General features: G+C 45.5%; 2 protein-coding genes across 2 annotated transcripts; one reads left to right on the forward strand and one right to left on the reverse strand.

Moving 5' to 3' along the window:
* Positions 1-9,718: 9,718 nt before the first annotated feature.
* Positions 9,719-17,173, reverse strand: LOC144166200 (uncharacterized). The gene is made up of 6 exons (XM_077695794.1): positions 16,850-17,173; positions 15,053-15,126; positions 13,965-14,160; positions 13,750-13,860; positions 12,985-13,382; positions 9,719-9,907 (listed from the first exon to the last, which is right to left on the reverse strand). The coding sequence occupies exons 1-6, from the start codon at positions 17,037-17,039 to the stop codon at positions 9,719-9,721; spliced, it is 1,158 nt and encodes a 385-aa protein (XP_077551920.1). The 5' UTR covers positions 17,040-17,173.
* Positions 17,174-17,299: 126 nt separating this feature from the next.
* Positions 17,300-25,854, forward strand: LOC144166201 (uncharacterized). Its single transcript, XM_077695795.1, has 5 exons — positions 17,300-17,913; positions 19,193-19,459; positions 20,316-20,334; positions 21,060-22,094; positions 25,739-25,854. Exons 1-5 carry the CDS (start codon positions 17,704-17,706, stop codon positions 25,852-25,854), a joined length of 1,647 nt encoding a protein of 548 aa, XP_077551921.1. The 5' UTR covers positions 17,300-17,703.
* The last annotated feature ends 1,107 nt before the right edge of the window (positions 25,855-26,961 follow it).

A 26,961-nucleotide genomic window follows, 5' to 3' on the forward strand; every position in this document is an offset into this window, starting at 1 on the left:
AAGGTGCCGTTAACCCACTGTTTAACATCCAAAAACTTTTCTGAATTAGCACACCAGGATGTTATTAAATGCGAATAAAGCTGCAGGTATACGGAATCACGTTCATTCGCTATAGTCCGGTTGACTACACAGTACTTTTGAACAAAGCTATAGGGCCAATAGTAATAACAATGCAAAAACCAATTCATTCAGTTCATAGGATGAAATGTACTACGCAGAAGGTGATATGCAACACCATCATTTGCTTTTCTGCAGTCCAAGAATATACAGTCAACCACTTTAAGCTTATCTATTGCAAGAGCCAAATCGTGCGTGAACTCAACAATCTGCGTTGAGCAAGAAAATCCTGACAAAATCCGTGTTTGCTAGGATGCTGGCGATTATGTTTAAACAAATGAGTCATATCCCAAGAGTAGCTAAGCTCACCTTCAAACATCAGAACTAAATTAACAGCTAGGCTTCGCCAGTGACAAGGCTCTGTTGTTATCGCAAATTTAAAATAATTTTTTTTCTAAATAGGCAGTCGTAAAATCTCCTGAAGTAACATAGTGCAGGGCATGAAGTTGATCCTACCAATGCACGAGCGAGTCTCTTCTACGTTTATCACCAACAACATAGTGCAACATTGCTTGTCGCAGTTTAATTGTAAGCAGAATAACTTGCGCTTTTCCTCGAACTTGCCTTTCTTTGGTGGGGAGTCCTTGACATGGTGGCGGTTTAGCTCCTGCGTGGTTGCCGCTTGCTCGACGCCCTTGAAGGCCAGTTATTTTGGTGAACCATCTCCATCTCGGATCGGACATCTCTGCCGGGTCGATGTCTCCAATGCTCTCTCTCCATTTCTTGAGCGGGCGAATAGCCTCGAGATGATGCGTCGACGAAGCCGGAGGCAGAAGCGTGGTAGCGGCGATGACTGGCGAGGCTTAGCTCACCCGTCGGTGTGGCACAGTCTTCTTGTGGCAATAAATGACATTTCGATGGCCTAAAAGGTTCCCTGCTAATGTCCAGTGAGTCCTTGTACCTTGCCCGTTCACCGAGAACACTCATTACTGTTTGACAAAAGATGTTCGTTCATTTAAAACGTAGAAACACGGAGCGGATGAAAAACGCGTCCCCGTCGTTCGGCTCCCTAACGGCTCTTTGTCCCCCCAGAAAAAAACCAGTCGGTCTCCTTCCAAATACGTCTGTGCATGAATTCTCGGTGCCCAGGCGCGAGCCGTTGTTCGGCTGGATGCCGTTTGCCGAAAAAAGGACGTATAACCAGATACCTTACGTAGGCCGGTCTCCTCTTGAACACCGGTTGCCAAATATTCTGTGGCCATTCGCTGGCCGTAATTCGGCCGAAGACAGCTAACCGAATGCAAAACGTATATTCTGGGGCCGTACGTCCGCCGGACGCGCGGTTCACCGTTGAAACAACGAATGCACGGCGGCCGCGCTCCGGCCGGTCTCCTTTCGAACACCAACTGCCGCAAGAATACGCATATTCTGTGGCCGGTCGCTTGCCGTGCTTCGGCCGATTACAGCTTCCCGAAGAAAAAACGGATGCCCTAAGGCCGTACTTCGGCCGTTCTCTTTCTCAACATCGGCAGCCGTAAGAGAACTGAATATCTGGCAGCCGGTTAGCTGCCGTTGTGCGTCCGGACACGGGCGGACGGAAAAATGCCGAAGCGCTGGTTGCCGAATGTTGGCCGTTCAACGCATGATCAGTGGCTGCCAGAACCTGGATGCTGGCCGGACATGCCAGAAAGCGGCCATAGACGGGCCGGTCTTGGGGCACACTTTCTGTGCCGCCTGGGATGGGTGCAAAGGAATGTGTCGTCTGTGTAATTCAGGGAAATGTTTGTGTCGTGTTGTGTCAAGTGCCTTGCATGTGATTAGTATGTGTACTACAGATAGGCTTTTTCCACACCTGCTACACGTGGGTCCCGAAGTTCCAGTGAGCAGATGGGAGTGCGTCACATGTGTATGGCCTATCCGCAGCCTAGCCAGGGCGACTTCAGTGTATCTGTTGTGTGAGTCAGTTGTGTAGCGTCCCAATTGTGGTTTTATTACATGTAGTTTGTGGTTTGTTTGTTGACTCCAGTGTAATTGCCATGTGTTGCGAAGCTGTCGTCTGATGTGTGTCTGTAGGTTGGTGTAAGGTACAGTTGTAATGTCAACTGTAGTCATGAGAGCAACATCACCAGCCATTTGGTCGGCGGCCTCATTACCAAGGATTCCACAATTCCCTGGTACCCAGCATATAGTTATTCCAAGATTTGAGGCATATGCAGTCATTATTACCTTGAAAAGAGCATTGATCTCATAGTTTTTAGATGACCTTCCTAATGACATTGCCTGTACAACGCTTTGAGAGTCTGTGTACCCAATGGACTTGGGAATTGTATGTTTGATGATGTGGTTTGAAACGAGTAAAATGCCATATGCTTCTGCCGTGTAAATACTGTTATGAAAATTTATTGTTTTGCTTACTCTAAAATTTTGTCCGTGCGCTGCACAAGAGACTGTAGAACCAGTTTTCGACGCGTCGCTATAGCATTCTGCGCACCTGTACTTGTCCTGCAAGAAAAGGAAGTGCTGCAGAAGTGCACTCCTGGATACCCTATTTTTTTCTACTAGTGTGAATGATAGGTCGCATGATACAGGACGAAGATGCCATGATGGATTAAAATTATGGATGGGTGTCTTGTGCGTGTCTGACAGAGGGACCTTCAGTACAGAAGCCTCCTCTCTAACTCTGAGAGAAAAAGGTAAGGAGATTGCCTGTTTAAAAAGAGTTGTAAATTTGATGTATCGTTCATGATAGGATTAAAAGGATGGTTGGTAAGAGACATGATCTTAGATGCATACAGCAAGTCAACATTGTCCCGCTGATGCCCTAGGCACCATTTGTCACACTCGACATACTGACTCTCGACAGGACTAGTGCGGAAAGCGCCGCATGAGAGGCGAAGGCCAAAAGAGAGCACGGGGTCAAGCATTTTGAGTGCGGTCTTTGTAGCAGACCCATACACGACACTGCCGTAGTCGAGCCGAGACAACACCAAGACCATGTAAAGGCGCAGCAGGAGATGTTTGTCGGCCCCATAAGATTGGTGTGAGAGGACCTTAAGAATATTCATTGTTTTAAAGCATTTGCTTTTCAGCTGTCTGATATGCGGGATGAATGTGAGCTTTTCGTCAAATAAAATGCCTAAAAACTTGTGCTCCTTGTTCACAGGAAGCGGCACATTCGCAAGAGTGATGTCTGGGTACGGGTGGACCCCACGCTTCCTGGAGAATACAACACAAGAGCTCTTTCCGGGATTCATTTTGAAGCCATTCTTGTCTGCCCAGCCGGCAAGCTTCTTGACGCCGAGCTGGACGTGACGTTCGCAGATGGACATGTTAAATGATTTAAAGGATATCTGGACGTCGTCTACATACATAAAATAAGAGATTGTGGGTGGCAATGGCTTTCCAAGAGAGTTCATCTTAACTATGAAGATCGTGCAGCTCAACAGTCCACCTTGCGGCAAGCCATTTTCTTGCACATGTACCTTTGAGAGTGCAGAACCAACTCTGACGCGAAAGATTCTTTCCGACAAATAACATCAAGGGTGTTAAACATATTACCAGAAGCACCGACTGACTTGAGGTCAAGAAGGATCCCTTAAGGCCAAGGGTGTCATAAGACTTTTCGAGGTCGAAAACACAGTTAAACCGGACTGTTTGTGAATGAAGGCATCCTTAATGTATGACTCTAGTGCCACAAGTTGATCATTTGTGGATCTCCCGGCCCGGACGCCTGCCTGGCAGCTCTCGAGAAGGGCGTTATAGTGCAAAAAGTACACGAGCCTCCGGTTTATCATCTTCTCGAGAAGCTTGCACAGGCAGCTGGTCAGGGCAATGCGTCGATGGCTAGCGGGAGAAGAAGGGTCGTTCCCTTCTTTCAAGAATGCTACAACTATGGCATCCCTCCAAAGACTTTGGAATGTGCCCCGAAAGCCATATTTTGTTGAAAAGGTGAAGTTTTACAAGAGTGTCTGTGTGTAAGTTCTGTATCATTGTATATGTAATGTTGTCTTGGCCTGGAGCTGAGGGTTTACACGTGCTCAGAGCACCCCTCAGCTCATGAAGCGTGAACTCAGAGTTATTAGAAGTGGCTGACCTGTCATTGTCATGCAAAGGCTTCTATTCTTCCACGAGTTTGTGTTTCATGAAAGTGTTTGTGTAGTGTGCTGAACTGGTAACGTCTTGGAAGTGTTGTGCGAGTGTGTCAACTGACACCATAGATGACAGGATTACAACGACGCGACCTATTGTCTGAGCCATTTACCCTTTCATCTGTGCTGGCGAGTCGATCGGAAGTCTGGACGGGTGACGTCAGCAAATTCTAAACGTAAGACCGCATAACGGTTAGCAGCTTAACTGTTCTTTGGCCTTAACGATAGGGATAACGAAGTCAGCAAGGGTGTGTTCAGTGCTAGCTAGCTGTGTCTTAATAGACTACAATTCAGCAAGGATGGCAGCCTGGCCAACTTATAATGTTGTTAGTACCGTGAACAGTCTCGTCAATTTCGGTAGTGGAGGTAAGTGTGGTTGGGCCTGGGTTTTCCTCTATATCTCCCCGGTTTTCCTCTATAGAAACAACAGTTCTCCCCTAATGTTAACACTTCTACACAACAGTAGCATAAGGCAGCGGAGGCTCGGCAGCTGTACCAGTTAACGAGTGCCTGTGATCTTAAACAAAGAGAGTCGTAATTTTGTACCTGCGCGATAAACACGAATGGCGTTAGGCTATGAACCTAGGCGCAAATGATGAGCCCGCGGAGCATTGGTTCACGGGCGTTCTTCTTATTAAGCAATAGAAGGGTTTATGTGATGTAGACGATTTTTGTGATGCTTGACGTAATAGGAGTCCTTCTGTAGAAACGATGATGGCGTCATCACTCGGTCCAGCTGTTTGGCTGATGCTCCCACGTTAAGAGTGTAACTGGCGGACGACTCATGCACAATAACTTCTACATTGTCGCGGCTTCTAGTGGACGAAGTGCGGATGGGTTATGCACCTGACGGCGGTTACGCCCTGACTACGAAGGCCCTCCCGCAGGTCAGCTTCAGATTCATTTAGTAGGTCATAGTCAGAAATCACGCCCTGGGAGCTGTTTAGGCTGCGGTGGGGCGCGACTCGGATTGGCAGATCGGCGATGCTGGTTTGAGCAAGAAGTTTATTGGCATGTTCCTGGCTACTGACCTCGACAGTTATTTCACCGGTTCGATGTTTTTTCGCCTTATACGACCCTCCAACAATAAATTCAAGAAACTTTGAAATGACGAATACCGACTGTACAGCAAGAGGTTTTGATTGGTCTACAGATTCCATAACGATGAAGCGAGGATAGTTGTTCGGTTTCGGAGGACTCAAGTCAGGAAGTGGTCAAAAAGAAACTTCGGTGCGGCCCCTTGTCAGGGGCCGATCTCGTTTGGGGGGGAGTTTAGAAAATGCCATATAGCATAGTATAAAAGCAGGGAGACGTGGGTACTTTCTCCCTTGACCTTACCCTGGTAGTCAAAGAGGTCGCGGAGCTCCCTGCCTGGTAGCCAGGCAGGGAGCCCATCGGCCGGAGCTTGACCAAGGCTCCGACGGCCACCGTTCATGGCTTCTAACCCTTCACCTTTCAACTTCTAGCCACCGTAGGTAACAGCTTAGGTATGGGGTGCTCGGGGTCCGCGGTGTCGCCACTCACCGTCACCAAGATTACTCAAGGTGCCCCGTGTGGGGAAGGTATAGAAACACGTAGTGTGTAAATGGGCATGTATTACATATAAACGGGATACACATATATTATGGGCGCGCCTTCAGGCGATCCCTCCGGCACGTAGAATTACAGTGATGAGCAGTGGGAGACTGTAAAGCTCAGCTGTAACCTGGCGGGTCCACTCCCGGCCATCCAGTTGGCCGATGACGCTTCTATAGTGCCCGTGGGCTCATTAGCAACGTCTAGGGTGGAGGACTAGCCCTCGTGAACAAGGTAGACAAATCAAATTTATTTCTCTTTCTCTCTTTTTATGAACACTGGATATAGGTGAGAGCTGGTGTTGGCCCGGAAGGGTTAAATGCAAACAAAATTGTACTCGAAGCATATTGTGATCGACCCAGAAACATGTAATTTCTTCGGGGAACTCTGCTTCCATCTTTTCTGGTGGACGACAGTTATTTCGGGGATAATATATTCCAGACGCCGTATTACACCCAAGCATTCATCAATGTCTATTTCCCGGGAACGTTACTATCGCACTTCCCCAAAACATTTGTACAATATATTACTAAAGCACCGGAAAATTAGCGTCTATGATACTTTTCTATAGTGCCTGCGTATTCCTGCGGTTAGGTTTTATTAGGTACTAAAGATAGTAAAATCACACACACCGAAATAGGCGTCAGTTTGAAAACAATACTGAAGACTCCTTCACCAAAGCAGAACCTGTAAACCCAAAGGTCGTTAAATGCAGAACTTCAAATGGTAGAATTACACCTCCTTGTGCACATTTTAAACTTCGGCTGTCATAGTAGGCGAGGAAAGAAATAACAGCCGTTTCTTGATTCTGGGGCTCGGTAGAAAAAGTAGGGGTGTTATGAAATAACTGTGCGAAATGTCTTTCAACCCCAGCGATAGGTCGTCCTGGCGTTCTGATTTCTGCAATATTTTGGGCAGAAAAGTTTATGCTTCGCCGACCGCACTAAAAATTCTGCAGACCTCCGCTGAAACAAAGTAAAAAAAATTAAAGTTTTCTTTGCGCTCTTCAGCAGCATTCTTTAATACTGTCGCGCAAATTACAATGTAATGTTTTGTAACATTAGGATCGCGCCTTGCAACTGACGATGTTATCCACTCTAGTTCAAAATGTGCGTGTTTGAGATTTCTACTCCGGCAAAGATCACACTGTCTGTTGAAAGTAGAAATTACGTCTTGTTACTTAGGGAGGCACGCGTTAGATCTTGACAGTGCTTCTAGTTGAAGCGTACGTCAGATAAAAATTATAAACGAACTTTGGAGCTCCCTAGAGGTTGAATAAAAACTCGAATAGGTATTGTAGCTCCTAAAACCTGCATCGGTGGGAAAACAACATGGTATTAGCAGCTATAAAAAGGCCTTTTTAGCTAATAAAGGCAGATATTAATTATTTGAGACCATCTGTTGAAGTACACCTTACCTTCTTTTAGGTAAACGCCTTAGACGTTTATGTTGTCTAGAACGCCTTCTAAGGTACCGATAATCTTCTAGAAGCAGCGCATAAGGAAGGTCGGAAGACGGTAGTGGGGAAGGGAACAAAACCTGCCCCGAGAAAGAGATGCATCAGCGCTGGAAGAGGGTTGGACGCGGTTGTACAGAGAATACGTGCCGTCTTGAGAGGCAAAGTACTTCAGTTCGGAAAAAGGAGGCTCCTGGCAGTAATGTTTGTCCGATACAAGTGTTAGTGGGCAATGTACAGGGCACTTGCTAAATGGTTTGCTGTATTTTTTTCTGAAGAAGCCAACAACCAATATTTAATAATTGCTCGCTCGTTGCGCTTTAGAAGGCGCCGACGCCAAGCGCCCTCTTTCAACACCGTTCGTATGCCGTATCGGTTGCTGAGCACTGGTTGGCTTAGAATATTGGCTTGACTAGTGTGCTGGAATCTTCGGTGATGCTTTGAAAGTTTCGAAGCTATTCCGGATGTTTATCACTGCATCACTGGGTGTTTCGAAGCGGTGAGAAATGACGCAATTTCGAGCTGAGTCTTATTATAGCTGATTTCTGGTTTGTTCACAGGGCATTGGTGCCGCAGACTCAGGTTCCGCACATTCGGTGTCAGAACAACCCCTGAAATTTTATGCGTTCCTCCAACCGCCCCCGATCGCTCTTTTTCCGCGCGTGGTTTTACCCCCTTCCGCTATAAACGTAATAGTTAATACAACCCTATCGAAAAATACACCAGACCGGGTCTGATGTGTTTGAAACGGTAACATCAGAGCGGAAATTCAGACCCGGGTCTGGTGTGTCCGGGTCTGGCGTGTCCGGGTCTGGCGTGTCCGGGTCTGGCGTGTACGGGTCTGGCGTGTACGGGTCTGGCGTGTCCAGGTCTGGTGTGACCGGGCCTGGTGTGTCGGGTTCTAATCTGTCTGGGTCTAAAATGTCCGAGTCTGACGGGTCCGGGTCTGACATGCCCAAGTATAATTTATAGCCCAGGTGTAGGTTGAAACCATTAAACACCAAAAGTTTGAAGAAATATGTATGTATACCTTCATTCAAAACTGCAGCTTCAAGTTACGCCTACTTTTTATTTCTCTGTTGCCTCCTGGGCTTCGTCCACTGCCTCTTCTTCTTGGTCGGTGCTTGTCTTCGGTGGTGCTTCTTCTTTGTCTTGCTGCTGTGGCCTCCTGCGCCGCAACTCCGATGTCTTCTGCGACAGCCACAATCTGATGTTTTTCGTCGCCTTCTTAATCCCCTCCTCATCTGACCCTCAGGCCTCTGCATAGTGCCTGAAAAATACTGAGAAGAATGCACTCATAAGCCATATACAAAAATTTGAACCACTGACCAATTGTTTTCACAGAATAATGGAGCTGCTTACTCTTGCATTGCTAACAACTGCTTGAAAAAAAGAACTTAAGTTGTAGATTCCCCGAGTTCCTTTGGCAGGGAAAAAAAAACAACTCACAAACTGAAACATTGAATTTACGGCCTTTCAACTCCAGCTTAGATTTTAAAACTTCACTAGGTCGTGAAGAGATTTTGAAAAACTGTGTTGTGTGGGTATTTATAAATACGAAACCTTGCTCTACAAACTACGCATATCTGCTTTGTTGCACAATATTTTGAAATGGGTACAAATATACAGTTGGAATTTCACCAAGGCTTTCCTCCTGAGGTTGTGAAGTGACGTCCTGCTAAGAAGGTAGTGGTAGTCTATACCAGAGTCGCTAGACAGTGCAACTGCATGTTAGTTTTCATGCTTGATTTGTTTTATTTTCCCACTTCAGCCAGTTTCAGGATACTCTTTGCGTTCGAAGAGTACTCAGCGCTTTTAAATCTACATCCTCAAATCGAAGCCCAATATGGCAAAGTATCAGATTGGGCTACAGCCTTAGGGCACCGCCACCTGTATAAACAGACAGGGACGCTTAGTTCAGGCACTCATCCGGTATGTGGCGCACGCCATCAGACGTCCCGCCTTATGTCACTGCTCGCGAGTCGCGAACACTGCACCCACTTCTACAGCGCGTGTCTGTCAGCTTGCCTCGAAGGCGTCAGAGAGCGACTTGGGGAACGGTAGAGAAACTGTCAACTATTTTGCATAGTTTTCGAGAAGCAGCGCTGGCTGGCAAACATGAAAGCACGTACGAAGGCTACAGAGTGGGAAAGGGTGGAGAGAGCAACAGGAGAGTGGCTGTTTGGCCAGTTTTCGCTCACGCATTAGGCAACAATTATACAGGCGGCGTTGCTTAGGGCCATGAGGATAATTGACCCCACAGCAAGTAGCCAACTGAGCTTCTCAAGAGACTGTTGGAAATACTTCGGACCATTTTTTTATTTTAATTTACATTTGTACAATCGAAAGAGTTCTGACATGTATACAGCACATATAGATTTCAATTTTACTGATCTTAAAAACAGGACTTTTAATATATGCTGCTTAAAAAAGCACTGCACTCACTCTTGAGAGCCTCAACTTTATGAGGGGTGAGCTGCCGTTAGGGTGTCACCCCTTTCATTTCCGTTAACGTCCTGTTGGACAGTGTCCCGGTGACGGACCGTCGCGCCAGCACTTCGGTCGACCAAATGGCTGACGCAGACCTCTTCACGAAGTGTGAATCTTTTGGCACTGCCATCAGGTGGTCGTAGACATCTGCTTTTATCAGCCCACCATTGGCCAGGTGCACCTGCATGCAGGAGAAATATCACATTTTTAGAAGAACGGTCATAAAATGTTCATAATCACAAAAAGCTGACAAAGGGCGTTCGTGTGCTGCATAAAAGTTCTTCAGCTTGTGGTGAGGCTTGTGGTTGCCCTTGATTCCACACATAACCCCTCATCCTTCTCATCCAGCCCATCTTCACCTAGCAAACTCCTCGTTTCTTTTAAGCAATTACAGCCACTTTCGTGATAAACATTTTCAGGGCAATTATGCAAGTTTTCCCATTTTTAAATTAAGAGAAATCTTTCAGTGAGCAACAGTGGGAGGTCTACAATAGATGCCATTGTCAACTAGTGCAGCAAAGTCCCAATATAATGTTCTCAGATATTGTTATCCCAAATTTTCCGTGTCAAAAGCAGCTCCATCAACTCGTTGAGTTGGTACATGTTCACAAAATACACTTCATTGTATAATAATTTTTATTGTGTTATGTTTTTATTGTTTTTACTTTTATTATGTGGGCGTCCGGATTATTCACCTCAGCTGTAACAAGCACAGCTGAGGTCAATCATTCGGACGCCCACATGCACAAACTGCTTCGTACCGCTGAACGCCTCACCAAAAGGTATAGAGAACGCGGTAAACGTCACCATGACCTTATGAAACTAAAATGCCATTACAAAGTAAAGCGATAAACGAATATCAAAAAGTCCTCCAATCTGAGAACGACTTGGGCAAGAGCACGGTCTCTCACATCTGTGGAGCCTCTTTCGGGGTCTGAGTGGACGGGCGAAAATAAAACTGCCCATTCTAGAAGAAATGTGCCTCCATACTAACTACTCTCAAGTGGAAGATACTCTTGTGAAGACTCTCTTCCTGCACGCCACGGCTGACATTTCGACCCTCTCACCTCTGCCTGAAATCGATATACGTGCACCGCTCGCTGAGCTCGACTCTCCGCTCATAGAAAGCGAGCTGCATATAGCCATCTCCCAAGGAAAGCCCAAATCTACACCAGGCCACGACGAAATAAAATGGCAAGACCTTCGAAATCTTCCCACATCGGGTCAAGCGGCCCTCTTAACTCTCATCAATTGATCCTGGGATACTGGGCAAGTTCCTGACCACTTGAAAATGACAACCATCCACCCCATCCCAAAACCTGGCAAAGATTCCCGAAAACTCGAGAATCTCCGACCCATCACATTAACTCCTGTTATTTGCAAGTTGACAGAACGTCTCATAAACAACAGGCTTCTACACCACCTGGAACACACAGGATGGTTCCACCTGGCCCTCACGGGATTTCGCATCAATTTAGGCACACATGATTACCTCTGGCTTCTTCGTCGAGTCATAAACCGGACATCCCGCAAGAGCCTACCTGACTACGTCCTGGCCTTTGATATGCACAAGGCGTTCGATAACGTCAGTCAAGAAGGCATCCTGCAAGAACTAGCCGCTGCCTTCTCCAGTCAGAAGGCTCAGAGGTGGATTCGCGGCTTCTTAGCACACAAACCCATTCGCCTTAACCCAAAGCAAGCAACACCGACTACCTACTACCTTGACAGAGGAGTTCCCCAAGGTTCAATTCTCGGACCTTTACTCTTCAATCTGGCCATGAATCGTGTAGCCCGCACCCTTGAAATGGACTCAGCGGCCCGTTTCGCCTTCTATGCTGATGATATAGTTGTGTGGACCGAGGCTGCTGATTATGACTCAAAAGAATCTTTGCAGACTGAACTCCAGGCTGCTGTTTTTAGCTTGGAGCGCACCCTCTCCCGATTCCAGCGGAAATTATCCCGGTACAAGACCAAATTTCTCAGCGTCGACAGCAAGCGTTCGACCAACCCTGACCAAGTCCTCCACCTCAAATCGCCGATACGATTCTTGAATCAAGAAATAATACCATCAAATTACTTGGCCTCCAGATTAGCAGCTGCAATAGCCCCACTACATGGATCCGTCATCTTCGAAGAACGTGGCGCTCCACCTTGCACCTCATTACGCGTCTATCCAATAAATACGGTGGCTCACACCAAGACGCCTGTCTCAAGCTTGCGCGCGCCATTGCGCACGGCCGACTGGAGCGGACGGCAACCGAACAGCGCACAACGCTGCCTGGGAGTGTCTACTAAATCCTCCCACGGTTCTCGACACCACTTCAGCACATTCTGACCCACTGAACAGATCTGAAGAACACTGGCAACAAAAACTTCGTCAAGCTAGAGCCCTCAGCCGGCACCGGCTAGCCGAGGCCTCACCACCTGGTTTCCTCGCACCACTAAAGACCCTTCCCAGAGAGGGAGAGGTCTTCGCCAACAAAGTTTATGCCAACTCGGCCTATACCCCTGATGTGATTTCGAAGTGGACGAACCCGGGCGTCCCTCCTTACTCAGGTATAAGAAAAACTGTGGCAGCAACGAAACACCCAACTTGTTCCACCTTATTTGGTCATGTGCAGCCTTCTCAGACGGTCGTGTGCAATTGGTCACAAGCGCCACGGTTCCGACGTCGGCGTCAGAGCATGTCGAATATGTTCGGGACAACCCCTAAATCTTATAAATAAATCACAGACTTTGCCCTAAAAAATGGTCTCTATAAGATGGTTTAATGGCTGACCGACTACCTGTCGAAGTTCACCAGTCACAAATGAACACCGGTGCGCATCCATCTTGCCCCACCAATGTGCCATCAAGAACTATGCCGGACACCCCCTGCCCTCAGGGGAAGGCCAGTATGTGTGCTTTGCTCCAACCGGACCTTGAGAGACAGCTACAGTGAATGCTGCAGTGAAGCTTGAACATTACTTAGATGTACTACAACTTAGTGTTGCCTTTCCCAATCCTCTTTTCCATTCCCTACCCACAGGGCTTTATAGCCTCCTTTCTGCAATAAAGTCATTCATTCATTCATGATTCATTCATTATGTAGTCCTATAATAACTGTTTAAACCATGTGCTCTGTACTGGTGGCAGAAGCATACGTCGAACGTTTTCCACCATCGGCCTTCTTTTTTCTCATGTTCAGCTATGAATAGCAAGGCTTCAAACTGAACCCAAACTCAGAAAGGGAATAATTCCAAGCACAGATGCACTTACTTTCCCATCCTCTGTGCGCGTGCACACTGGATAAGTTTCCAGCCCCTGAGTTGATGAGCCCGCAACCGCTTTGTCAGCAAGCTCAGCATCTGCAGTATGCTGGGCTGCTGGCACAAGGCATGCAGGTTGTACATGCTCTGCCGCCGGCGCAAGCACAGCAGCAGGAACTGGTGCAGCTGCCGGGTTGGGCCCACCAGCACCAAACGGTGCAGTTGCAGGCTTGGGCACCACTGGAACAGGTGCAGCTGCAGGCTTGCGCACAGCCGCAGGAACAGCTGCAGGCACCGGTGAAACTGCAGGCACAGGTGCCGCTGCAGGCACAGGTGCCGCTACAGGCACAGGTGCCGCTACAGGCACAGGTGCCGCTGCAGGCACAGGCTGAGCTGCAGTTCCACTTCCTGCAACAGAAGCAGCTGCTGGACCATTAAAAAAAAGGCAGAGGGGAGGGGATGAAGTGAAGTATTATTTGTGTGAAAGGATGAGCTAACCCGCATGAATTAGAGTTGCTCTTTAATAGTCATTAGGAATATGACTGCAACCGAGAGACTGTCACCCAAAAGAAAAATCTACAACCAGTGCATACGGCCGGGGGTGACATACGAAGCTGAAACTTGGCACCTTACTAAGCAACTAGAAAACAAACTTGATCTGTGAAACACATGAAATTTCCTCAACACAACAAACAGGCATGTATCAAATTCTGTAATAATGTTTTGCAGCAAAAGGTCAGAACTTTTAACGGGCACTTCACAGGCCAACAGATACCTTGAAATGCTGGAAGATTTGAGTCTTCCTCAGCATCGGCGGTCCAAAAGGAACAGCCCGGTTCCTCCAACGATGTCCCACTGGAGGAAGCCGTGGACTGACCCTGCGTGGCTATGAAAAGTGCTTTGTGAAACGACCAATTTTTTTTATGATGTCTAACCAGAATGTCCATGTATTACCTGTGGAATAAGGTAATGACATGTAATTCTCATTACCTGGTTTCGTCATGTAGTGCAGGAGTTGTTCCTGCAGCGTCATGTTCAGTGCACGCAGCCGCTGATTCTCCGATTTCACCTCGAAGAGTTCTTTCTTCAGCTTTTCCACTTCTTTTGTCAGGGCAAGGTCACTCAGGACCTTTCCTGCCACAGCCTCCTTCGCCATCAAGCGACACCGCTTCAATGTTTTGGGGGCCTGAAATTGAAATTCAGTGCCATTATTTGTTGGCCTGCAGATAGCGACAATTGAACCGTTTAACTAAGACACCATACACAACATCAGATTAACTCAAATGCAGTTTTTCTTTGACAACAAGGAATCTGCTGAAACATCTTCTGATGCTTCGAGTACCACTTTTAAAGATACTTCATTATACAAATGAAGAAACGTGGAACCCTGATTTGTCTGCTTCTTTCCAAATCTGGCTCTGATATTGATGTTCCGTGTTTATGCCCAGGAAGTATGCTGCCCAACGGAAAGTGAACGTTATTATTACTGCCCAATGGAAAGTTATTACTATGAACCGAAAATTTTGTTCGTTGCGTAATATTTTGCTTTACATTTTCTGAATTGATTGTCTTGTCCAGATACAGCCGAGCACCCATTTTTAAGGGCTAAGAAAATCGGAGTTTCTGACTCATTAGTTATTCTCAGTGCCCGGTGAATGGCACCATGTGTGAAAAGTGGCACCAAACTGCATAGACCAGAATTTGTAGTGCCAGCTGTAATCAGCAGGTTGTTCGGGGTTTGAGTAGGTGGCCGAAAATGGCCAAGTGCAGTAAAGCATTGCATAAGGAGGTTGCATAAGAAGGATATACACATTATTTTGTGTAGTGTCCACAGATAGATTATTCAACAGCTGCAGTAACATTCAGTCCTTTTTTTTATTTTATGAATACCACATTTCAAAATTCCGAATTTTCGGTAAGTAGCCTGCATCAAATGCTCGCTCTGCAGCCAGAACGCAGTACTGACTGGCTGTGCATCGAGCATCATCTGCCAAAGTGTATGAGTCAAAGCTCTGGCACCATTGAGTAAAATTTTCTGCTACATTTCTTACCACTGCATTGGAAATATTGCAACTTACTGTGGCAGGCTGCTTCCTTTTTGTTGCTGTGACCCGCTTCAAAGAAATGTACTCGTCCATTTCCTCCTTAGACTCTGTAAGAAAGGACAAAAAGCACTTGAATGGCCAGAATGTTCACATGTGGATGTGCTTGAGAGAAAGTTCGGATTTCTTGATCAATTGCTAAGCATTGTTAATTAATCACTATGACAAACGCAGAAGATCATCCCTCTGCTCCCTTACTCATTTGTGGCCAGTAACTGTTTATACCACTATTGTGGGGCAGTGATCTATCACCGGCATTAAAAAGTTTGTAATGCAGTGGACCCTTCATAATTAGTTTCAATCAAGCGATTAGTTTCCCTCAAAATTAGTTTCAATCAAAATTTCAATCAAGCGAGTCTTTCTTGATTTTTACCTAACCGGCCAAACCACTATCGCTCACTGACTAGCCAGAATCACTGATAATTATTAATCATTATTATAAGTACAGATGATACAGATCCGGACGGATCTCAAAGCCGCCACCCGACGCCCGCTTCACAATAATTAAGTGAGAGCAGTCGGTCTTGATTTTTACCCAACCGGCCAAACCGCTTCCGCTCACTGACTAGCCGGAATCACTGCTAATTATTAATCAGTGGTAATAATTACAGGAGATCGGGCGTAACTGGTGATGACGTCGGCCTTGGCTCAAGTGAGCGGGAGCGGTTCGGCCGCTTGAGTAAAAAACCAAGACCGACTGCTCTCATCACGTGAATGGCAAAGCGGGCGTGAAGTACATCTATTACAAAACGCTAAACACGACAGAAAAAAAAAGTTGCAAGAATCGAACCAGGGACTACAGCGTCCGTAGAGAGCGGCGGAACCGCTACACCAAATGCCAGGACGAGAAATGACGGCTAATCGGCTGGTTTTGATTTGGCGTTCAGTCTGGACAGAACTTTAGCAGTTTTTAGCGTTTCGTCTAGATGGAACGCTAGACACTTCCTTTGATAAAGCGCACAGAACAGAACTACGGGCAGCAACGCGATGGCGGTACTGCGACATCATGAAGCCAACAAGTTTCGTTCTCACTTTTTTTCTTTATTGCCGATTTCGTTCTCGCAACGAATACACAACATGTGCGGTCGAGCTAGCACTTTTTTTTTCTGGGCATAACGGTGCACAATGGCAAATAACCAAGGAACCTCTCTCTCCCGCTCGTCACGTACACACTTTGATTCGAGGGTTCTGCAACACCAATTAATAAAAAAAATCAACCACTCCTCCGTCCAAGGACGGCGATAGCGGTAAATGAACGCGAAGCTTTCTCGCAAAAAATTCCTTAGTTGTCGCCCGAGTCAGCGCTTTGACTCGAGGACAGTTTGGACGTTAGACTTTGACTGGTTTAGCATTGACTTTAACTCGCACGCAAGTTTAGACTTCTGATCGCAGCTGCTTTCACCCTTCGCCATTAGATTTCGCACGAGGGATTCGCTGGTTTAACTTTCAACCATCGTCGTCTAGACGGAAGTGTGCATGATTTTTTTCCTTCCTTGACAGCACGTCGTGTTCGGGCTAATGTTAGTTTGGTCGGCAGTATTTATTTGTTTGTTTATTACTTTAGTTATTTTTGAACGTCCACTCATTTCTAGCTCTCCAAATCACACCCGTACCGACGGTGTTGAACTGGCTCAATCGGATAAACGTCAGGCAGCGTCGGCTTCGTAACGCGAGCGACCTAGGTTCGATTCCTCGCAGAGGAAGCTTTTTTTTCTGTCATGTCTGCGCACTTCATCAATGAAAGGCTGAAAGCTTCGGCCTGGGCGTTCTTACCTGTCATGTGCAGCAGCTCGGCCTCGTAGTAGCCGCCCTTTGTTGTCGCATTCCCCTCCCAGTACACACTGTGCATGTCACCCGCCGTGAAGTCCAGCACATTGTCTGGGCGGAACGCTTTGATGTTTGTTGACAGTGTTATCTTGCGAACATTGTCGAACAAAAATCGAACGTAAACAAAGTAAGGCATATCACAAAAATTAAGCAGGACAAGCGATGGATGATTGACAAATACCGATCGAGTCTAGCCACAGAACAAGGAGGCTAGCTCGAAAACCCCTAAAATAACGGTTAAATAGGTGGCGCTACTTGAGATACCGTTAGAGCAAGTGTTTTTCTTGGAGATCATGTTTCTTTGCTTTCTAGACCCTTTGCATTACTCTTAGTTGTCCCACCTAATTGAGCAAGAGGCTTATGCCAGTGTTAATTAGTACACACTCATTTAACACGCCTGAGGCTGACCCTCCAGCGTCCCGGGAGTCCCTATCAGTAACAAACGAAACTTGTTTGAAATGTTACTAATAAACTTCTTTTGTGTTTTTAATGCTTATATCTTGTTAGTAATTACTAATTGGACACTTTATCTTGCTATTATTCTGCTGCCAAATCCCAAAAGTGGAAATCATTGACGAGCCTGAGAGGCTGAGAGGCCGCGCCCGAGGCCCAAGGGCAGGGGCTATTGTTGTGCCGAAAATTCCTTTACGCCGCTCCCGCTCGTTTTGCTCGCGCCCGTGCATCGCTGTTTCCCGCGTTTCTGTTTCTAACTTTTCTTGTATTCTATTATTGATTTTTGATCGCGTTTACCTCAGCGGACGTAATAGGGAATTATTTATTAGCTTTTTATTATTATTAAGATGATCCCGTTGCGGTCAGTCGGCGAGTGGCGACTTCTCCAAGATGTCACGGCTGAGCTCACAGCATTCTCTGCTTCTCTGTGCGAAGTGGGGATGCCACCTAAACGACGCTACCGCTCTTATTTAGAGCCTGGATTGTCTTCAGCGAAAGTGCCGCGACAAACCATATGGAGTCGACGACAGAGGAAATCGGCTGCAACTGATGAATCTGTAAGTACTTTTCTATTCCAAAACGAACACCATTATATGTGGTGTTCGCTTTTAATATGGAACCGATTAATCTGGCTGAGACAGCTTTTATGTTACTCTGGCAGCTTTTACGTACACCGGCGCGACATTAATTAGCGAATTTGTGGTTGAGGAAACGTAAGCGCGCCCACGGCGCGGCGATGCGCCATTGTCAGGAGCATATATCGTCTGCTAGGCTGTTCCTTTGCGTCACTACAACCTCCCCACACACTTTATCCGCACAGTAAACCAGAGCAAAAAGTGTCTTTACAGCGACTTATTTTTTATTTTAAATTAAATAAATATTTTAAATTTTATTTTAATATAACAATAAATCCGCATAACAACGAGAAAGCCCGCGTTCTCCCGGAAGGGGGGAAAATATCTTTTAGCTGCCAGTGCTTGTGTTTTAAAAACATTGCGAAAAAAAAATAAAACGGGCTGTTAAAAATACCACTGCTTAAATGGCAGCTTAAAGGCGCGGGCACTATGCGAGTATTTTTTTTTTTTTGGTCTGGACTGAATGGTAAGGTGGCGGGCAGGGGAAGGGGAGAGGGTACGCCGGTAAAAAGAAACAGCCTAGTAGCTCACGCGAGATTGATTTGGTTGAGTCACACGAGCACGCATGCACACAGAATTTTTGTTTGAAGCTTGTTTCATTTTCTGGTCTAAATAAAAAAATTTTTACTGTATTTTAAGTAAAAATGGAACATGCAATGGACTTAAAGAGCAGTCCCTTCCCTTTTTCTGTATTTTATTGATTCTTGAATGGAGAAGCCGGTATCTGAATGCAGTACTATAAAAGTGTGTTCTAGCCAACTGCGGAATTTATTTCTGGCTGTAAGGTTTTTTTGTTTTACATCAGAGCAGTCAAACTGTAGGACAGCAAAAATTATTTCATTTCACTTGATGCAGTGAAACATTTAAAAATATGCCATTTTACTAAGACTTATTGAAGAAAATTAATCTGATGTCAGGGTAATTGGTTTAACCAAGAAGCGGATGTAAACACATGTGCTGGAAACACAAGGTAATCATTCCACCTTCTCACTTAACCGTGTCTGCTCAGATGTAGAAACAATATGAACCACTTGCAGATATCGCTGTAATTGTATTTGTCAGATTGTTTCATTAAAAATAAGAGTAATTGTGGGGTTGAAATATTGTATAAGCATTGTCTGCATGCATGGTAGTTTGCCTTGAGCACAAACCTGTGTTTAACGAGTCTCTCTCTTTCTCTCTTTTTTTTTTGTCTTTTCAGCCGAGTGCTGTGGGTGAGCCTGAGGACGACGTTCTTGGTGACAGTGGTGCTTCTGAAGCCGACGCAAGTCAGCATGCTAACAGTACCACCGCTGGCAGCGGGACGCACATGAAGTGCAATGAAGTGGAAGCGACTGACCATTCTTTGGAGGCCGAAAACCCTGATGCTGACTTTGTCGGCTGTACGACTGCGGGCAGCGAGACATGCGAAGAGTTTAATGAAGCTGACAGTGAAGCTGACAATCCCGACGATGACTTCTTGGAGTACGTCAGGATTAATTCTAAGATCAAATTCCGCACCAAACCACCACCCGTCTGCAGGCCATGCTGCTAATTCTTACATTTGTTGTAGCAGCTAGCCTTAACTGGACACAGGTCGATTCCTTGCTCAAGCTGCTTAATACGCTGATGGGGAAGCAAGTTTTTCCACCGTCAAAATATGGCTTCAGGAAATTATGGGACCTCCAACGCTCGAAAACTGTGGAAGTTCACCCTTACTGCTCAACTTGCCACTTCTTGACTACAAGCTGTGGTAAAAATCAACGTTGCGACATTTGTGGAAAAACAAAAACCCTTGCGTGGCTTTTGAAACAAGGAAGCTTTTTTTAACGATGGATTTGAAGCACACGCTGCTTTGCTTGCTAAACAGAACTAAGGAGCTAGTTGGCAAGAAATTAAAAGAGCTTGCTGCTTCACCTTGGGGTGGCTTTTATGCTGATGTAACAGATGGCTTGGTCTATAGAAAAGCTCGCACTGAACAGAAGATGAGGTGGAGTGATTTGACTGTCACAATGAATAGTGATGGGTCACCGGTGTTCAAGTCAAGCAAACACTCACTTTGGCCTATTCAAGTTTCCCTTAATAAACTTCCCCCACCACATTGCTGGAGAAACCTCATTGTTGGAGCAATCTGGTTCCAAAAAGAACATCCACCTCCTCATCTCTTCTTGAAAACCTTTGTTGACCGATTCCGGAAGATTGGCACACTTACGTGGTCTTTTTCTGAACAAACAGTGCGATCTGCAGTCAACGTTGTGTGCTGTTGTGTCGACTCACCGGCACGAGCTGCTCTATTGAATGCGAAGCAGTACAACGGATAATATGGGTGCTCCTGGTGCTATCAGAAAGGAAAGCCTGTTGAGAGTGAGGCTCTTTTGAAACCTTATAGCACTCATGCAATTTTTGTTTATTACGTTTTAAAGGCTCATAATTTGCCATTCATTTCAATAAACCAAGCATGGGGAGTAGTGTGGCCCCAGAACGAACAAAACATATTGTAGAAGTTGCAGCTACTGAAAAGGAGACAAAATACCTGCAAAGTGCATGAACCAACAGTTTACGTATGTAGGCTTGCATTTTGCTTCCAAGACGCAGCTTTCTGTTTTCCTTAATCTTGATATTTGTGCAATGCATTTATATTTTGATTAAAAATATTGAGCCATTGCGATCATTCAAGCCACTTGGAGTAACAAATATCGAAGTGATAGCATTTTATCACAAGATTTCAGGCCCCATGTCATTAGGTGCTTCTAAATTTTACCTTGGGTCTGCAGTGTTTCACACGATGTGGAATGATGAAATTGCGAAATGGCCGACTACTTTTTCAAAGTTTGTCAGCAATTTTTTTGGCCAGAGCTAAAAATCGTTCTTTTTTGTAGGCACGAATTACTGCATTTCAGCGTACGTCAGCGGGTTAATAACCAAAAAATTAAGCTGCTACTAAAAATCTGTGGAAAACTTGCAGTACTACTTGCACAGATGGCATGTTTAAATTGTGTCTTTTCCTGACCAAATAATGTTCAAAGGCCTTTGATAAAATAAAAATTAGGCATTATTTCTAACGATTGTCTTTTTTTTTTTCTTTTCAGGAACAGTGAAGTATATTTTCGAAGGGGATGAGATGTTGGAGCGGTCCCATGAAATGGTCGTCACTGCAATGAAGCTTGCTGTTCAACGAGGCTGTTTCGTGGATGGTGTCAAAGGCCCATCAGCAATTGTTGGACTACCCGCACTTGACCTGGTATGGGGCTTGCCCCCTGACTATTTACATTGTGTTCTTGAGGGAGTTGTGTCACAACTTATGGACCTTTGGCTGTCTTTAGAGGAATTAACCAATAAAAATAAGCGCAAAGTTGATGAAATTGACGACCGTCTGGTGAACATTCGCCCCCAAATATTTTTTACAAGGTTGCCTAGATCACTTTCGGAGAAAACATTCTGGAAAGCCACTGAGTGGAAATTTTGGCTTCTATATTATGATATGCCTTGTCTTGAAGGTATTTTACCATCAAAATACGTTGAGCATTTCTCCCTTCTTTCACAAAGTGTATTTATGTTGTTGAAGAGTAAAATTGAAGAGTCTGAAGTTTTTCTTGCGGGTGAAATGCTCAAGAAGTTTGTTGAAGGTGTGCCTACTTTGTACAATGATGCTGCACTCACATTTAATGTGCACCAGTTGGTTCACCTTGCCAAGTCTGTGAGGATGACTGGACCGATGTGGGTGACATCCACGTTTCCTTTTGAAGGGGGTAATGGTGATCTCTTAAAGCTGGTGTCAGCAGCTAAGGAAGTGCCTCAGCAGATAGCTGAACGCTGTGTTATGAGAGAGTCACTGCAATCGCTAAAACGACTGGTGCCCCTTTCACCATTTTTAAGAGGCCGGCAACGAGCGATTGCAGGGAAAAAAACTGGGCAAGAGCAGTCCGGTGTGCTGGGTGCACCCTTGCCACCATTTCCTTTAGAAGACCGTGTTGAGCAGCTTACAACTGCAGTGGTTGGTCCTGTCACAGCAGTTTGCGAGTTCTTGAGGGTCCGCATAAATGGAGTCGTCATGCACAGTGCCAAATATGAAAGGCCGGAGCGCACTTGTTCAGAGTATTTTGAGTCAACTGATGGGAAACTCCGTAGAGTTTTAGGAATTTTCAGAGTCAATGGTGAAGTGTTGCTTCTTTGCCAAGAGCTTATTTCAGAACGGAGCTTCACACCTTTTATTTTTCAAGTAGAACACCCACCTAGGAATGTAGGTCTTTGTGTGCTCTTGCAAGAAAACTTTCTCTCACCGTGTGTGTACATAGATGTAAAGAGCAAAGCATTTCTGGCCAGAATACCAAATCTTTATGAGCGGCATTAGCCGCGGCTGAGTAATCGCTGTGTAAACCTAAACTAGGTAAATTTTTAGCTCTAAAAATGCGAAAAACAGTTTCTTTTTTTCTTATATAGCAGTCATGGTCGGAATATTTGTTTGATGGTAAGGTTTAACGTGCCAACGCAACGCAGGCGATGCGGCGCGCTGTAGTGGAGGGCTCCGGATTAATTTCGACCAACTGGGGATTTTTAATGTGCGCTGAAATCTCGTATACACACGGGCGTTTTTGCTTTTCGCCTCCATCAGAAAAGCGTCCGCCGCGGCCGGGAATTGAACCCGCGACCTCGTGCTCAGCAGCACAACGCCTTAGCCATTGAGCCACCCCGGCAGGTCACTGTCAGAATGTCAGTTTGCCGCTCAAGCATGAAAGGGCTAGCATGTTACTATTGCTCTTGTTACTGGCCACACCTGCATGCTGACTGGATTATCTTCACCCCCATTTTTCGTTCCTTGTTTAACTGCAATTCATGGTATTCTTTGGTGTTTTTTGCTGTGTCAATGCTTCGAAAGGAGTGCTGGAGTTCGGGAGTCCACCACAACATTAAAAAGAGCAGCAATAAGAGTGTGCCATAAACAGCAGCCAAGCTCCCATTTGGTGTGTCTAAAGAAATGTTTGATACTCATGGAACTAGATGTTTTAAGTTGTCGTGCCACCATCAGAAGAAATAATTTAGCAGATAGCGCGCGATGTGACCTCAAGATAAACCATACAGTGCTGAACTTTGTTCATGAGGCTAGCATAAAGTCTGTACTGCTCACTAGCACATCCGCTGCGAAGCAAGCTTGCGTGGCAAAAACAGTTAAAATAATTGAAAGGTTCTAGGTCTCTTGAAGGGCTGTTTTTGTAAAGCGTGGGCATTTTGCCTTTTTACAAAAGTTCTATTAGATCGGATGATTGACTTGAGCAGATGGGAGTGTTGTTGACAGACACGGTGCCGATATAAGATAACATTATGTGGGCTTTTACGCTGGATGCTTTGCAGTGAAGCTGTTTACATCTAGTGTTTCATGAATTTTCCATGTCTGTCAGTAAATCTGTGGTGGCACAAATTCTTGCACTGAAATTTTGTGCGAAAGTATGAGGTGATCCTTAGCACTTTGTAGTGTATGTGCATTTGTTTATCTGTTTTGTTTGTTTGTCTGTTTGTTGGTTTAGATGCTTGCGTGTTTTTATTTGGCTCTGCACTTAATTTAACCTCTTTTGTTGCCAAAAAGTGCATGGGACTTGCGAAGACTCTGCCTAAAGGTGCTGTGCCCCAATCTTCCACCAGTAACGGATAAGTGTATTCCCCGATACTAGGCCATCTACTGAGATTGAATAATCCTGAGGAACGGCAAGTTGGAGCGCAACTTCTGTCAAGAGTTGAAACCTTTATTCCTTCTCAGCTTCACTGGTGATTCACATTCACATGAATGGCTCACAATTTTGTCAGTTCCTTTCGTGTCAGGTTGAGGAAGCAACTTATGCAGTGTAAACCTACCGTATTTATTCGAATCTAGGCCGGCCCCGATTCTAAGCCGACCCCCGAAAGTCCGAAGTCACGAAAAAAAAAAACTTACCTCGAATGTAAGCTGAACAAAAAGGCGAGGTAAGCGTTCACAAGAAGAAAACACATTTATTGAACATGAAGATGCGGTGCTGGAACTCAATCAGTTTCTCTTCAAAATCACCGGGCAACTTCTGGGCGATTGAGGTTCGATGACGGAGGCTAAAGCCGAAGTGCTTCATGAATTTCTTAAGCCAGCCCCGACTGGCTTTGAAGTGTGCCCGCGATAAGCCTCGTTCTCTTGAAAGCTCCCTTGCTTTTGCCTGGAGCACTTCTGTCGTTACTGGAAGGGCAGCTGCTCGCGTCCGAACGAAGTCAGCCAATGCCATCTCCATTTCGTGGTGACGGCCTTCTCGTGGTCCGGTGAAGGGCATCCTTGTTGCGGTGCACGCAGCTATCCTATCCCGTTGCGTCCTCCAATGGCGGTCATTTTTTTCATCCATGCCGAAGTCCCGCCCGGCTTGAACGTTCGACGACAACTCCACGGCTAAAACAACTTTTCTTGTAAAAGCGGCAATATAATGGCACCGCTTGTTTGGTGCCATTGCGCTGTCAAAAACAACGTTACTAGAGTAACGCTGGTCAAAACCAAATGCCACACCGCACGCAGGCCACTATCCGCACAGTTCAAAATGGCGGCATCGCTATGGCCCCTTAAGTTGCTACTGGCTCGTCTAGTAATGGCTACAGTACTTTTCTGGGTGGCACTAGCTGCGCGCCACTTCCCTCAATATCCACTTGGAAATTGGCGCGTGTTTCAAAATCCTCGAATCCAAGCCCACCCTGGAGTTTGATATATGAGTATTTCAAAAAACTATCGGTTTAGATTCGAATAAATACGGTATGTACAATATGTCGTTATTGGAATAAGAGCCTTACGTGGAAGTTGCTTGAATGGAAGTGGTTGTGAAGTGAGATATAGCCATTTTTTTTATGTTTCAGTTGAAGTCGCTTGTTCTAAACTAACATTGAGGCATGAGAACTACTGTAGTAAAGGGTCACAAATTAGTTAACACCACATGTGGCTTTTTAAGATCTTCTATTATTGATGGGGATCTTTGTATTGCATCTCCTTCAGAAGTACAAAACCTGTGTGACTAGTGATGGTGAAGTCATTCTGTTATCAATTTTCACTGATCATCCAAATTTTATGAGTTCTATTGTGTATCTTACTGTGTTTAGCATATTCATTCTGATTGCACATATTGCTGCTACATTATGCATTAGGTCTGATACAATACTTGCACTCTGATGGTTTCTTTGTTCCTGCCTTTGTCTTGTTTGGGTATACGTACTTAAAACCAGGTTCTTTCCTTAACACCTCAGTGTACAGTGTATTTATTTCAATCTAAGCTTAGTAGTGTTCCCGAAAGTGCACGTTATGATCTATCATATGTATATAAATGTATCTTTGTGCACGCATCTGCCTTATGATGTGAATAAGCATGTTTATGATATGGTTCTAAATAAATGCTTAGATTCAAATGTAATGCTGGTGTTTCTGTAGGTTTTATTAAATTGAAAGCCACACAACTGTAGATGCACCTTCGCTAAATAGAATACCAAAAATGAGAAAGCTTAAAATTTGTCTTGAAAGTGGGTATAAATATTCATTCGAAGAAATGCAAAGTATACACTGTTGTGCATGGCTAAGAGGCTATAAATCCCGAGATTACCTCGTCAAGGCAAACAATGCTGACCTGATTGGTGCAAGTTCAGACCACATAACCATGCCTGATGTTCCCACCAGAACACACTAAGCTGGCCCGACGTGCACAATGAACCCACCAGACTGGCCTGATGTACACACCAAAACACACCGTGCTTTCCTGATGTGCCCGCCCGAACCCACTAGACCGGTCTGGTGTGACCACCACAACCCACCAGACCGCCCTGACGTGCACTAAGAACCCACCAGACCGGCCTGATGTGTACGCCAGGCCATCCTGGTGTACACATCAGAACCCGTGAGAACATCCTGACGTGCACCAAGAACCCACCAGACCGGCCTGATGTGTACGCCACGCAATCCTGGCGTACACATCAGAACCCATTAGACCGGTCTGGCGTGTACGCCAGGACACACCAAAGAAACCTGATGTTTACACCAGGATACGCCAGAACACATCAGACCCGGTCTGGTGTATTTTTCGATAGGGAAGAATAAGATCAGGAAAGAAAAATAAAAGGTTTTTGAGGCACAGACAACCTTTTTCAAACTTTTTTTAGAGAAGGGAATAACATCCACCGAAAAATATTTCCGGAAACGCTACTGGTATATCGTGTACCGAAAGCTCACGTTTTTGCTCATCGCTGTTAGCTGTAGGGCACGTTTTAGCAGCACGTTTAAGATTGACGTATTCTTGACTACCGCAAACATGCGGCATTTGCAACATCTGTAGAATTATTCTCAAAACAAATGAGTTTGTTTCTTAGGCCTTTTAATTGATTGATTGATTGTGGAGTGTTAAGCGCCGACGCTTGACATACGATACGGCGTTCCGTAGTGGAGGGCTCCGAATTAATTTTCACCGCCAGGGCCCTTTACCCGGCGCCGCAGTCTCGAATATATGGGCGTTTTGGCTTTTCGCCTCCATTAGAAAAGCGACCGCCGCGGCTGGGAGTCTATCAAACCCGTGTCCTCATGGTGAGCTGCAGAACACGACACCTTCGAGGCACAGGCCTCCACCCTTGTAGACCACCTCACCGGCTTGCGTTTCTTCGCAAAACGGGAGTTAACCTATACGTGTAACATAGTATTTATGCCATCGGGTATACTATCGCAAAAAATAGATGCAGTATTTGACTTTTAATAATAGGCGTTCAGAATGTGTTTTTAGGTTATTTTAAATATCGTAGCCATTTCGTGTAAGCTTGAAAAATAAAAACATCATGTCGGTGGCGCCCTCTTCTGGAGCACTACGAATGAAATAAACTTAACTAGAATTCACGCCGGCGCTAAGTATGCCGACGTAAATTAAGTGACCCGTAGTAGCCTTTCTCCAAGAAACTACATTATCATCCCCAGCACAATTTTGGATGAGGAAGATTGCTTCGGAAGCTAAGATGGAGGTCTGA

The sequence above is a fragment of the Haemaphysalis longicornis genome, unplaced genomic scaffold, assembly GCF_048455015.1.
Source record: "Haemaphysalis longicornis isolate Haplotype H1 unplaced genomic scaffold, Haemaphysalis longicornis Haplotype H1 scaffold_16, whole genome shotgun sequence".
Lineage (NCBI taxonomy): Eukaryota > Metazoa > Arthropoda > Arachnida > Ixodida > Ixodidae > Haemaphysalis > Haemaphysalis longicornis.

Excerpts from the sequence above, each read along its gene's own strand:
- LOC144166200 (XM_077695794.1), bottom strand. The coding sequence starts at position 17,039 with ATGCCTTACTTTGTTTACGTTCGATTTTTGTTCGACAATGTTCGCAAG. Across the intron at positions 14,161-15,052 it reads AAAGGAAGCAGCCTGCCACA|GCCCCCAAAACATTGAAGCG; the intron begins GTAAGTTGCAAT and ends TTTCAATTTCAG. Across the intron at positions 13,383-13,749 it reads AAATCTTCCAGCATTTCAAG|GAAGTGGAACTGCAGCTCAG; the intron begins GTATCTGTTGGC and ends CTTCTGTTGCAG.
- LOC144166201 (XM_077695795.1), top strand. The coding sequence starts at position 17,704 with ATGATCCCGTTGCGGTCAGTCGGCGAGTGGCGACTTCTCCAAGATGTC. Across the intron at positions 17,914-19,192 it reads CGGCTGCAACTGATGAATCT|CCGAGTGCTGTGGGTGAGCC; the intron begins GTAAGTACTTTT and ends TTGTCTTTTCAG. Across the intron at positions 22,095-25,738 it reads GTCAACTGATGGGAAACTCC|ACCGGTCTGGTGTGACCACC; the intron begins GTAGAGTTTTAG and ends CGAACCCACTAG.